Source organism: Ambystoma mexicanum, chromosome 5p (genome assembly GCF_040938575.1).
Source record: "Ambystoma mexicanum isolate Mex_15411 chromosome 5p, UKY_AmexF1_1, whole genome shotgun sequence".
NCBI lineage: Eukaryota > Metazoa > Chordata > Amphibia > Caudata > Ambystomatidae > Ambystoma > Ambystoma mexicanum.
The window spans coordinates 807,337,273-807,352,067 of NC_090930.1; the positions used below are offsets into that span (position 1 = coordinate 807,337,273).

A 14,795-nucleotide genomic window follows, 5' to 3' on the forward strand; every position below is an offset into this window, starting at 1 on the left:
CGCATTTGATTTTTCTTTTCTTTCTGATGGAATAGTTGGCACTTTGAGGTGAAAATGATCGTTGGACGGACCGCTGCTTTAAAAACGTATGCGTGGTGTGGAACTAGTAAAGTGCCGACGCTGTGTGTGAGGAGGGGGCTCTGGGAGGGGCTCGGGCTCTGCATTTTGCCAACACTACAGCCACGTAAGGCGAGCCCGGACAATTTTCAGCCTGTCCTGCAGCGTTGCTTTCCGTCTCTTTGCTGCACTTGGAAAAAAAAGTAAAGAAAAAGAAAGATCTGTCTTAATGTGCAGTTTGTAAACAGAAAGCACAACAGCATGCTTTCTGCAAAATGATATGTTTAAGTTTCCTTTCAAACATCTTAAAGCACTGTCTCCGAGGTTTATAGATCCAGAAGCTGCGCACATGAAAACACTTCCCAGCGTCGTCTGTAACAAGAGAAGGGGGGAGGGAAATTCCTAACTTTTTACTCCGCAGGCTATGGTTTTTGGCAGTGGGCGTGGTGTCGGTGTCATCTTTTTTCTTCCTTTCCACGTTTGCAAAAGGGGCGGCCAGCACAATCGGCATCTTAAGGGAGAAAACCTACACTGCCATTCTAGCTCTGCTTCCCTGGCATTGCCCCCTCTATTGCTGCCCCCTTCCTGCATGATACAATAGCTGCCGCTTACTGCTTGCAACAGCTTCCCTGGAACTGCAGTGCCCGGCTGTCCGCCCTTGCTCTACCCTCCCACCCTGCGCACTGCACCCTCTCTTCTCTCCACGGTACCACTTGCCCTGCAGTTCCTATCTCTCGGCTTCCGACGAACAAACGCTCCTGCTCCCCCACCCCCCCCCCAGCCATCTCCAGCGTTTCCACGACTCTTATTCAAAACTACAGCTCTCCCTGTCTTGTTTCTTTCTCTACGTTAGTGTGCACGACGCCGCGGGCCAATCCTCCCCCTTCCCGGCGCAGTCCCCTCTCTGGACTAGTCATCCTCCCTCTCCCCGTCCTCTGGGCCGGGGCCATGTCGTGCGGCAGTCGGCGGTGGTGGCAGGCCCTCGCATGGCTGCAGACTGCTTGCCTTCTAATGAGCTTCGTTGCCTGCAATGACGCACCGCCGGTGCCGCTGGAGGACGTGCATGTGGAGCGTCGCTCGGTACCCGACGCTTGCCCCAGGACCGTGGGGGCCGGGGACTTCGTGCGCTACCACTACCACGGCACCTTCCCCGATGGCAGCAAGTTTGACTCCAGGTGAGCGCCGCTCCCGGCCTGTCAGCCCTACTGAAGCTCCGTCGACTTAAAATGCCTGCCCAGCAACATAAAAATGTCAGTGGCATGTAGGATTGTTTTGAGGTCCATGGCATAACACTGCCCATTCTTATAGTGTAATTTGTGCGTTATCGGCGAAAGTAGGAGCCAAGTAGGGTCCAGCAGGAGTGCAGTGCATCCCCAGAAATTACCCATTGATTGGCCACTAAAACCTATACAACTCAACTTCTATGAAAGTTAAAAAGGGTGTTTTTGGAGGGCAAACCCGTTGAAGTCGATGGAAACCCATACATGTTGGGTTGGGGGCTGCCCCAATATAGTCAATGGGAAGCATTTGTTTTGTTTGATGGGTTAAAAACCGTCCAGAGAAGATTACCCACTCACATTGAGAGAGATTGTAGAGGTATGTAGACCTAATATCCCGTGTTTCACAGAATTTTACGTGGTCTCACATTTCAATATCAAGCTGCAGAATCTCGATCGAATAAGGGCCAGAATTTCCAAGAAAGTGATACATAGAACAAACACCCCTCTGAAATGTATACACATGAGAGAGACCAGGGCTGCATGGTTGGCCAGAGGCTGGGGATGCGTACTGTGGTATTCAATCTTTCACTGGGGAACCTTCCTCAGTACAGATCTGTGCTGTAACTTTGGCGCTCAGCTACACCATCCACATGGTCTGGAGTATGATATACATGCAATGCTATGTTACTGGGAATTATACTGCGCAATGTTGCCGTTTGCTTGGTGTCCAGTTGGATATGAAAGAAAGGAGCATGGGTTCGGTTAGGGAGAGGTTAAATTGCAAGATAGCTTTGCTGCTGTGTTGATGCATGCAGGTTGGATTGCAGTAACACATCCCACACAGTGTGGCATCAGGAAAGATTAATCAGTTAATTGAAGCAGCACTATGTTTGCTGTTTAAGAAGTAAGGGGTGATCTTTTTAATATGCCCCATTTTTTCACCATAGGAATTTCCTGTACGTATTTCACCGTCTTTGGACAGATGGACCACTGTCTAATTTCCAGGCCCCTACAATAGCTTTAATAACCAACATCCTGATGGTGCGTACTGCTCCCCCTCCTCCCCCATTGATGAGATATTCAGTAAAGGAATATTGTCTCCAAAAGATTGCTCCCAGATAAGACCGAGCATATCAGAGAAGTGAATGACTAATCTAAATCTTGCACAAACCACACCTCAAAACTTGTTTGCTTAATGTTGGTTTGAATAAATTATAAATAAAATAAAAACATCAAAATTGGAAGGAGGTAAGGGGTAGAAAAGTTGGGGGTCCCTCATACTTGTTATTACCACTCACGTTTAAAATAATGGATTCAATATTTGTCATATTGATTTGTAATGGCTATGGCAGTAAGTAATAGGCATTTATACTGCACCCATTACCACTTTAGTGGTGTCCCGATGCTGAGGCTTCCCAAAATGTATACTGCACATTGTGCCCACACCTGTGTCGCCAGACTTTGGTCTGCAGTGGCAAGGGAAGGTTAGGGGGAGACCTTAAGGGTGGAGACAAAGTAGGGGAGGAATCAGGCCTACTAATTGTAGAGAAGCCCATCAACGCTCACACCATTAAAAAAAATGCAGCCCACTAGGGAAAAAGGCCCAGCACACCTCTTGCAAAGAGAACTATGTTTATTTCCACAGAACGATGATGCGCCAGCAAAGAACTCAGCAAAGCTATGTCAAAATCAGCACAAGCAACACATCAAAATGGCACAGCGCGTCATCAGTGACGTAGTTCCATAAGTTACAAATCTGAAAGGCTGGTTGATGCGACCCTATACATAGGCTATCTGCTCCATAGGGGATGCCAGGCCATTGGTCCCAGTCCCTTCTGTCCATCCTCTTCCCTGTGGGCTCCTCCTTGCATGTCATCAGGCCTGAAGCTACAGTTACTTGCTCATTATACAAAGAAAATGCATTCTGTCACAGTTTATTGGGCGGTCACTCTCACCTCAGGGAGTTCCTTTTCCCCCTCAATGATTCACACAACAAAGCACTTAGCAGATTCAAATTTGGTTCGGCCTTGTTAGGGAGAATTCACATTTCTGTGCTAATCCCCTACAACCTTAGAGACCTCCAGATTTGTTGCTGGATTTAGGACTTTTTAATTTGAACCCTGGAGTAAGACCTTTTTCTCACTCTCTCATGTGTTTTTACCCGATTTAGATTTTGTGTTTTCACAGTTTTTGGAGTCTGACACACTCCATAGGCATCTGCTTTTGGTATGGTGACATACAGCACCATCAGTGCAGTGTCACAGAGAAATCGTTTTAGATTACTCGTACGGTTGAGCTACCTTTTCTTGTCTGAACTACAGTTCCCAAGAACAGTAAAGTGAAATTGACTTTACTTTTCTCTTTGTAGATCCAACACACACATCTTATGTGGAGTGCTGGTGAGTTACCTAATAGCCCCTTATCCTACTCTCTCATGTAACATTTTTATGTTACGCTCACTACTTTTAAATGGCTGGTGGCAGTGGTTGACATTTTCCTACCAATGTGCTTTTCCATCGCAGGCTGAACCCTCAGCTGCAGTACAGCACCCATGGGTTGCCATTTTGTCAAAGTGGCCCCTGTCTTCTTTTTTCGCCATTTTCTGTTTGCGAGTTCTTTCTTGGCTTTTACTCTGTGCGTGGAGACAGATTTGAGCCCTTTCGTCTTGCCTTTGGTGGGCTCGAGCCCTTAAACCCGCCCCTGGCTCCAGTGTGTCTGGAAGGACCGGATGTGAGGCAGGGTCCGGAAACTTCCCTGTCCTTTGTCTCTAGGAATGCCTGACTGCAACTAGTCCTGATTGTCTGGCTGTCCTTTCAGGACAGTCACCCTGCTGTGTGATTGACAGCCTAGGCTGCGCATGAACCTGCTTAAAAGGCGAGGGTTTTGGGACTACAGGCAGTCGATCACTGGGAGAAACACCCGACGAAGAAACCCGTGAACGAAGCTTGCTGCAACCTCCTGGACATTTGAACTGCCATGTGAAGCCCTGCTGCTGTGCTGAACTCCTTTCCTCGCCTCGACAGAGAAACTCTGAACGGAACGACTTCTCCCCTTGGGTAAGTGGGACTAACTAACCCTGAGATGAACTCCACTGGACCACCATCCTCGACTTGCTCTGCCTCTGAGTTGCTTCGGAAGCCTTATGCCAGGTGTTGAGTGTCCATGGTAGAGTGGAACGTCTGCCGCGGAACGAAACCGGCTAGAAGCTCCAGGGGACTCCTAAGGACCATCCAGAAGCAGGACCCTCAGATCCAGAGTCCCCTCACCAGAGTGCAGGACTGAGAGAGCAAAGAGAGTCCAACCGGTGTCCAAGATCCGCGACGGTGCTCTTTGGTAAGTGCTGAAATCGCAAAGTGCTGCTGAACCGAAAAGAGCCCGTAGCTGCCGACGACCTTCCAAGTATTGCCGCAGGAATCATCCAGATGTCCTCCATCTTGTCCGCACGACTGAGGCTCAGGAACAAGGGTCTGCGCCTCTGTAGCAAGACAGAATCCAGCTGGACCACTCTTCTTCAAACAAGAGGTACTGTTTAGTCTTGGTTACTTACCTTATTGCCTTTTAGTTGCGCTCTTCTCAGTTGAGAATTGCATTGGCTTACCTTTTTAGAGTTGATTTCAACTCCCTTCTCGCAGGCTTAACAGCATGTGACCCGACAAGTGATTTTTCTAAAGACTCTAACTTTGTGCAAGACTTTGATCTAAGAAGTGTATCAGATCCATAGACTGTGTCCCAAATGACTTTGGCTGTTCTGGCTCCCTATTGACTTTGATACTGTTTGTACCTCGTAGGTGGTAGCTTGTAAACTGTTACTGCTGGTATAGGCTTATCTAGATTTCATTGGAAGATTTAGTTGTCCTCACGTTTACTGAGAAACTGTCTAACCCTTTTCCTTCCCTAACCTTTCCTTTCTGCAACCTCCAAATCTGTAAAGTATTCTAGTGAGATATATAAATGCCATTACTGTCCTTGTGATTGAAGTCACCTCGCGGTGTAGCAATTGTGTAAGAAGCATATCCAAAGATTATCCACTAACTTGTTTTGATTATGGAATGTAATTTCAAAGTGTATTTAAATTGTTACAATTAATTGTTTTTTAAAGGATGCTTACTTAAAAATGTATGTTAATTAAATAAATAACTATTTATAACAGAAACCTTGAGTGTAAGTGTTACTTGGCTACTTGTATTTACGGATTTCATTTGTACAGCTCTACAGCCCACATTTACTGTGTAATACAGATCTATACCAAAAGGTTTGTTACCTAATACCAAGCAGACAAGTGTTGTGTACTCTCACACAGTGTGACTGCGTCAATCCTCACCTAACAGGCCTCCAACCTGTATAGCACCATTCATCAGTTACCCTCTGGATCACCAATAAGCTAGAAATCATGCTGGTGTATAGAAATAAGTGTATATTTATTTAAATTTCTTCACTGAATAACACAAGAGAACCAGAACAGCAGCCACCAACTCTGCGGCACAACATAATAATCACAAATGCAAATTACTGGCATCATTTGACTGACATGTATTTTTTAATAGACCTTCAGTTACCACAACAAACACAGGTTGAATTTGAAGATTTGAAATCAAAACACACGAAGGGATTCTTTGCACATTAACAGATAGGAGGTTTTTTTTAAACCCCCACTGCGATCGCTTAGTTTATCGCAATGCTTTTTTCTCCCAGCAGCCCACATCCCCATGCATCAGTTATAGATGACCCCTTTGTTGGAAGGCAAGGTACAGGGAGTGTCAATACAGTGGGAACATCTTTTGGCCTTTTTTATTAGAAAGGTAAGGTATGGGAAAGGAACTCAATGGAAACATCGTTTTGGGCTTTTTATTTGAATAACATGCAGTGCTTTGGCATTCTGATTTGGGATGCAAGTGAATAAATGGGAACTTTCGTTTTGCACACTCTACATTCACTTGAATGGCAGAGTTTTAGGGTTACTTACTCTGGGATTATGAACACACCCTTTCACTAAGGAAGTCAGGGGTTCCAAAAAGGTAGACTCATCCAAGTACTTTATTGACTATGATGGCTATAACACACTGGGTATGACATTTGTTAGTTTCGAATTGTAACAAAACTCACCTGTGATCTTTTCTATATGGGAATTAATTGAATTAGCTTTAATTAAATGTGCTACGGGTCTACACAGCTTTGTCTTCCCCCTAACCCCCACTATTAAATGGACCGGATTGAGGCAGGTAGTTCCCAGCACAATGGAAACATCGTTTTGGGCTTTTTATTTGAATAACATGCAGTGCTTTGGCATTCTGATTTGGGATGCAAGTGAATAAATGGGAACTTTCGTTTTGCACACTCTACATTCACTTGAATGGCAGAGTTTTAGGGTTACTTACTCTGGGATTATGAACACACCCTTTCACTAAGGAAGTCAGGGGTTCCAAAAAGGTAGACTCATCCAAGTACTTTATTGACTATGATGGCTATAACACACTGGGTATGACATTTGTTAGTTTCGAATTGTAACAAAACTCACCTGTGATCTTTTCTATATGGGAATTAATTGAATTAGCTTTAATTAAATGTGCTACGGGTCTACACAGCTTTGTCTTCCCCCTAACCCCCACTATTAAATGGACCGGATTGAGGCAGGTAGTTCCCAGCACATTCAATTTAAATGGATAAGGTGGTTTTCTATGAGGAATTAATTGAGTTATCTTTTAAGTTCAAAATGGCCAGGGTCTACCGAGTGTCCCCCCCCCCCCACTAATGGACAGGGATTAAGGCAGGTAGCTCCCCACACAATTGATTGATTTGGGATATATCTACTTACATGGGCGATCTCTGTTCTAAGCTCAGGTGGCCAGCTAGATTTCAGACCCTCTTTCAGGAATAAGGTAGGCAGCTCACACCTCTTGTCTGTTCACAGCAAGGTCCCTCGGCCAGATTTTAGACCTCTCTCAGATAGCGCTCCCAGCTTCCATGCAAATGTTCCCCTTTCATTCTGTCAGCTCTCACTTGTTGTCGGTCTGCACTCCTCTTTTTTTTCACCTTCTGTCTCTGTCTCCTTTAGATTGAAAACTGATATTATATAGTGCTGATGACACTTGCATATTATGAATATTCCCACGCTACGTATTGGACATCTCTCTTTCTCCCTCTCCCCCTAATCTGCCCACTGCCAGCTGATAGGGCAAGGAGTGTTGATGTCTATATTATGGATAATGGGGGAGGAGGAAGATGCATCATTTCAAAATGACATGTTTTGCATTTTGTTTTGTTACTCTGTTAAATCTCACTACATGGCAACTACCTTCATTTTTCAGACTGCATGAACATATACATTTTTGAATTCTACATTTTATGGCGAATCGGGGAATACTAATTTTATTTCGGCACCACCTTCCTGGGAGGAGCTATCATTTTACGCGATTTGCTCCTTAGCCGAAATAGTGAAAAATAAGCCACTGCACTATTCAAACATTAATTTTGCTTTCTATCAGACCCAAACGTTTGAATTCCTCTGAGTTATGAGAAGGTCATGATCATGGTTTTCTTCCTAACTCAAATTCTATACATCACAGAAGATTAAGAGATACGTAGAACCCATGAGCATTCTGTGATCTTTAGTATGAGTCCTGGATGAGTTCACTACGACGCACGTTTAACCTGTTATTAAGGAAAAGGAGTCCAATTTTAATCAATAGCAATGCATACATATGGAAGGTCGTAGTTTCATATTTCCAACAAAGCCCCCCTGAGTTTCATTTCTCCCAGGTCACATGACACAGACATTGGCCTGGCTCATGTTATTCCACCCTGCCATTAAGTGTCTCTGTTCAAAGCTAATGCACAGTTAATGGGGAGACCTGACCTTGAAGGTCATTTCTGCTGGCCGTCTTATCTGTACCCTCCACAGTTAATTCTTTATATTTTTCTATTTTAAACGGAAAACCAGGCCTGCTTTTCCTGATGGCCCCAGCCCAAAGGTCTGGCGGTCACAGTTTCAGAGGCACATACCTTTCAGTTCAGTGGGGAAAACAATTGACATGCATAATTCTAAAATAATAGTATTTTAAATTGAAAAGGTGTGTTCAACATGACATTTTGCATCGCATCTGGCCCTGCTGTTTATAACTACAATAAAATATTTAAACAGATATAAGTTCACTCTTGGTATTATTCGCCCATAGGCCACAGTTAACAAACAAAACTATTGTTCACTTCTACCACGATTAGGCCTTTCCATTTAATTGTCAGTTTATTTGTGTAAAGAAAGTGTCTTTCTCCTTGTCAAATGAAATGTGTCACTTGGCTTCACTTCCTCCTTTGTATTTTTCAAATGCACAGCATTTAAATGTATCCTTTCCCTTGCGTACTGAAGCAGTTTTGAATCTGTCAAAATGTGCCTTTTCCCAGTTTATACGAAGGCAGTATCTGCAGCACCACATGTTTTTTTTTTTTTTTTTAATCCGTTGAAAACAGTTAGCAATATTACAGTTGTGAGGCACACTATCCTTCAGCTGAGTGCCTTTCCATTTTGACAATGTTGAGGGAGGCCCATTTTTGTTCCTTCTTTAGGCCTTATGTCGAAAGTCCGTTTTGAACTGGCCGCTACGTAGCAACATCACCTAGCTTCATTCTTCTAATAGGGCCTTGTTAGGCAGAAACCTGTGCAGTTCCCTTAGGGAACACTGCAAAAGATTTAGGACTATAGGTGTTAGCAGTAAACCCACTTGGTAGCAGTCTGTACCACCCAGATTTACCTGGTAGCTGTGGCTAAGCAGTCAGACTTCCCTCAAGAAGAGTTAGGCAGTATGCAGAGTATACACAATAGGCACTCAGACACAATAATACAAGCAAACACTGACCAGAGCTTTGGTATCAAAGTATATAATTATTTATTTAAAAACACACTGTTTGAAACACTCCAGCACTCTTATTGTAAAACACTCTAAACACAGTTACTATTATAATATATACAACCCTTATTCCTTATCAGATAAGTCGTAGTTAACACCACTTATTTTCATACATAGGCGAGTGCTTAACTATAGATAGCACTCCAATAAGTTTATGAAAAAGGGAGGGAAAAAGACAGAATATGGAAAGGTACACCACTCTAAGATTGAGGAACACTATTAGCAAGGGAGAAGAGCAAAAGTCACTTGAGAGCCAAGGTCCATAGGCTGGGCCCACTCTTAGAGAGAGCAGAGCACAAATGCGCCCAAGATCACAGTTACACTAGGCTTAGAAAGTCTTGCAGAGAGTTCGAAAAGAGTTTAGAGAGGCTCAGAAAAGTTTAGCCAGGGTGTCCAAGGCTAACCCAGGTTCAAAAGCCGGGGGCTAAATCTACCCCGTACAGTCGGTGGCAAGGGAAGCCGGGCGGGACACGGTACCTTAAGTGGAAAGGATCCTCCAGCGGTGGCAGTTGTTCCTGTCAGTGGGTGCAAGTCTCGTCGTCGTCCAGGGGAAGAGAAGATCTCGACGTGGAGGAAAGATGAAGGTCGTTGCACTACCAGGGAAGAAACCAGCCGCAGAGTTTTCCGGTTAAAGGTATTACCCTTTTCTTCGCGGTCGTGGTAAAAGTGGTATCCCGGTTGCCGGGGTGCTTGGCACAGGCAAGGCGGCCACGAGATACGTCGGGAAGGCGAAAAGACGGTGAAACTGGATATCCCCACCAGTCAAAGGAAGAAGACTCTCCGGCGGGAGATCTCCTCTGTCGTTGGGAAAAGTGGTGAGACGGTCCAGCATGGCTCCACCGGTGGTGTCATCTTGGCAGGTCGGCTCAGCTTCTCCCTCGTCGGATTCTTAGGTCCTGTGGCGATTCTGAAGTTCCAGTCCCCAAAGCCCTGCTTTTATGCAGAAAACCCCCATTCACTCAGCCTAGCTGTCACTCAAACATGCTAAGTGGTGAGCCGGCCGGCTCACCACTTGGGCCAATCAGGACGGAGTGCGACTTGAGTTGCCTAGACAACTCAGTCCAGGGTGCCTAAATCCCCCTCCACCCCTCCTAAGTAGCCCAGACAGAGTGGCACCACTTTGGAGGGCTTCTGTGGAGAAGCCTGCCAAAAAGTGGAACAAAGGGCTCGACTTGGGTTGGAGTCACAGAAGAGAACACAAACGCCATTTTAGAACCGAGTTTTGGCAAAAAATACCAACCGGAGAATTAATATTAATTAAATAAACCGGCGGTATGTTCGAGGCTATCGTAATTAAATAAATAAAGATAGTAGCCTCGAACAATGGGAAAATCCCATAGAGAAATATTCGCGGTTGAATATAAAAAGTAGTATCCACTGCCACCAGCTAAAACTCGATCAGGGGGGGACGGAGACGTGCCCCCTCGACTAACAGACCCCGGGGCAATCGAATTGCCCCAGCCAGTACGTCAACAATATGATGGTTTGTACTGGTTCTGTTCAGAATTTAAGACTAGTAAAGTCAATGGTGACTTTACATGCCCTGGGAGACAGTAGTCAGTCCCAGGGTATGGAGTCTATACTGGGGGGTCACTATGACACCCCTGTGTTACTGCACTGAGGGTGCTGTGTAACACACATCACAAAAACACATGAAGCCCTATGGAGTAAAAGACCCCATAGCCCATTAAACACATCTAGAGTAAAAGAAACACACTCCAATCATGCCCAAGAGTGAGGGTAAAAGATTCTCACTCTTGGCAGGAGAAAGAAATAAACCCCAAAAATCCAGCAAAGCTGCTGGGGGACTCACTAGGTTAGGAAATTCAGCCTAAACAGAGAATTCTCCCTAACAGGCCTTGCATGGCCTCTCAATCTCTGTCACTCTGGGGCTGTATTTTCTCCCTGCAATTCTCTATCTCTAACCTAATGTGCACCTGGTACTGAAGACAAGGGCTAAGAGGATACTTCGAGGTCACTGTAACTTACAAGCTCGATTCCAGACACGTCGGCGCCCTACCAAAGCTCCCCACCCTAGTTTTAGGTTTGTTGTTTGGCCCCTCCCGGCACCTCCAATCATGTGACCTAATGGTGAAGGCAGCCTGTCCCTACTTTCAGATCTTTTCTGATCGATTGGGGGTCTAACAGCTTTATATCCGGTGGTCTGGGACTAGCTGGTACCTTGAAATGCTCGGGTTTTAGGACGGGTCATCTGAGCGCTATTACTTAAAGCTTAGACTGGTGGAGGTTGGAGGCACATACCCTCCTTCTCGTGGGATCGCTTTTGCCAGGGAGCTCTCAGCCCCCTCCCTAGTGGCCTTGCAGGGCGCATTCCTCCTCGGATACGAATGCTGGCAACATAAGATAATTACAGGTTTATGAATCTCTGCGGCTCTGGCCATTCTCACCAGTGCCCATGATACAACATATTCCTGAATGTATATGCTTATTTTCATGCTCATGGCCTGGACCTGGGATGCTGACTGCAGCACAGAGTTGGGCCTTGATTTAAATATGGCTGTTATTATGTAAGATGGCATTTGATTGCCAGTGTACTCTGACCCCAAAGCATGCACCTGCCTACCAATACTGTGGCCCCTATCAATACCCCCTTCCACCCTCAGGCCCCCATTTACCGTCCCAGAGCCCCTACAGCACAATTCCAGACCTCTGTATCTCACCCGAAACCGCTTGTGAGGCCTTGATGGATGATCGTCCCCTCTTCCCAACATAATGAACCTTGCAAGGAGGACAGAGTGCTCATCTCTTATCGGGACTTTACATAATGTGTTGTATCAGTGTGTAGTGCAATGCCAGGGATAAGACTATAGACAGCTCTATTGTTTTGTGAGTTGCAGGTGATGCATGCTGCTGAATCTCCCACCCTCCTTGCGCCCATCCAACTTCCTCCAAGCTGCTGTTCCAGAGTTATGCCTTGTAGAAATTGGTTAAGAGCAGACATTGAAAAAAATGCAGCATGTGTTTCTCCACACTCCAATGTATTGTATTTTACTGTATCTTATTGAAGCAGCAGGGCCTTATTTCGACAGGCAATATCTTGACAGTAACCAGTAATAGAGGGCAGGGGCAGTCCCTGGTAGGGTACCTTTACAATAAGCTTGACGTGTATAAGTGTGGAAATATATACCAGGTGCATGGCAGGAGTACAAAACATAAATATTCTGACTTAAAAGCACCTAGTGCGGGTAGTTACAAACGGACAATTCACATTTGTGTGGTCCTGCAGACAAGGGCACAATTAGTGGGTAAGGTGACTGATCAGAGTGTAAAGGTTTGGGAGTAGCAAGGGGTGATTAGGACACTAACCAGTGAAGTTGAGTTGAGAGCTTGCAGTGGAGTGGGGCTAGTAAAGAGTGAATTTGGGAGACGACACAAGGAGATGGGGACAGATGGGTAGTAGAGGGACAAAGGGGAGATTATCGTTGGGGGGAGTAAAAACATATTCTGTTGCAAGGTGGTAGGGGAGTGTTCCTAAAGTCCTACTTGGAGGTAAGACTTTCGTAAGCTATCCCAGTGGTTTGTAGATCCACCAACTCTTAGTATCAGTCTGTACTACTCAGAGACTTTGGTAGAGTTGCAGATCAGTGAGGCTTATCTTAAGAGGAAGATGTGAGCTGTAGGTAAGTACACTGAACCCAGCTAGTAATACACATCAAAGAAACACTTGCACATACATTTATATTAAAATATAGATTTATTATATTTACACAAGTCACTGGTAATACTTAGCACAATATAAACCAATACACATAGGTATACTTTACAATACTTTCAAAAGGTCACTTCTTAGTTGGTAGTGGTTGAATGTGCACAATTGTTAGAGGAGTTTGACAGGTCTACCGTACTATCGGTAGTAACGTGAACCCACACAGTAATATGGTAATTGCATTTAGTCAGCATAGACATATGAGATAGGGATTTTTGGGAAGGAAAACAATTGGTTAGTGTTATCCTAGCGAATATTCAGGTTTTAGAGGCAGTTTCCCTGCACAGCAAGTCTTTTAAAGTCCAAACAGCAACCCTAGCTAAAAAGCAGCTTGGAGAGGCTTAAAGTCTGGAAAAGCAGCAGAAGTCAAATGTTCCTGTGGTTACTTAAGGCTTAACCAACGTTTGAGACCCAGCTAAAGGACTTGCTAAAGGGACACAAGCAGCAACTTGAGTCGGAGGTAAGAGGGGGTTGCCCTGGCCACCTCTACGTGCGCTCCAACGCTCTGGAGCGACTTTCTGGAATAAGGTAAGCAATACCTTTTTCCCCACATTGCCTTAGGTTTGAAGAAAACGTTTGGTGGATGCTCTGCGATGTTGCAGCTCTGGACCTGTTCTCCGGATTCCTTGGTCTGATAATGAAAGGCAGGAAAATGGACGGGATCTCTCAGCAGCAGTCTCGAGGGAGGACCTCTGGCACGGCTTTCATAAAGTTCTTTAGTCACTGGTTTTGGTGCCTTTTCTGCAGCACCAGCTAAGGACGTGATTTGCCCGGTCAGTCTTCTTCGGTTCCTGCAGTCCCACACTTTTAGGGGGTCTGGATGAGTTGGATTGTGTCTCTGGGGTGTCTTTGAGGGCTCAGCAAAGACTTAGACGGATTCAGACCTTTCCGCGACAATGCACTCAAAATGGGCAGCAGGTCTCCTGGTTTTGGGGTTCCGCAGCCTTGGAAACTCGGAGGACCTCCGGAGATGGCTCAAATAAAAGTTGGTCTTGGGACTGGTTGTTCCCACCAGTCAAAGGGAAGGAGTCGTGCTCTTAGGAGTTCCTCTGTTGGAGAGAAAATGGGGTCAGGAGAGCAGTGGTCGATTTACGGTGTTGCAAAAGGTTTGCAGGCATCTCTGGTCGTCTTCTTCGGTTTCTTCAGCTACCAGTGGTCGACTTGCTTTTCACTGCAGGAACATCATACTGTATACAGTTCCACCACTGACTCCTCGGCAATCTTCCTCAGCAGTTTACAGAAAGGGGTGTTTGGCTGTCCAAATCAGGACAACCTGACCCCCATTGGGAGCTGGTCCCATTCAGGCACTCTGTCAGACAAACGACAGCGGGGTGGGAAACTCCTCCCCCGCTGTCATGATCTCTGCTTCCAAAAGGTCAGGGTTTTCCCAACTCCCTTGGAAGCAGATCCATAACCCAGGTTCCGAGTGCCAACCAGTCCCAATTGGGACCTTTTGGACCCAGTCCTGGCGCCAGTGGCACCAGGCTCATAAATATGCCCAGTCCCAGCGCTGGAAGCGCCGGGCTCATAATGCTTGGGTGGACTTACCTGCAGCAGACCATGCTGCTTACTTGCCTGCCAGTTGAGCCTCTGATCCTCTTCTGTTTGGAACTACTTTTCCTGTTGGGTGGGGCAGGAGCCACTCCCTAGATTCAGAACACTGGAACTCTTCTGGAAAGCAGGAACTCTTTTCTTACCTAGGCGTGGCTGTGGAAGGAGACACCTAAGCACTACAGGAGGCTATTTAAACCACATCCGATGGATGAATCTTGCTTTGCATTATTCTGCATCCTCTGCAGCAGAACGCTCATCGTGTCTTCTGCATCTGATCCTGGGCCTAAGGAAAAAGGCTTACCATCCTGAATCCAGTCTTCAGCAACACCTATAAAG

The 14,795-nt window shown here is 45.7% G+C and overlaps 1 protein-coding gene across 1 annotated transcript in view; it reads left to right on the forward strand.

Moving 5' to 3' along the window:
- The first annotated feature begins 462 nt into the window (after positions 1–462).
- FKBP9 (FKBP prolyl isomerase 9) overlaps positions 463–14,795 on the forward strand; it is a 371,826-nt gene continuing 357,493 nt past the window's right edge. The window contains exon 1 of the mRNA XM_069613232.1: positions 463–1,232. Within this exon, the coding sequence (XP_069469333.1) occupies positions 1,006–1,232 (227 nt within the window). The 5' untranslated portion in view covers positions 463–1,005. The remainder of the gene's footprint in view (positions 1,233–14,795) is intronic.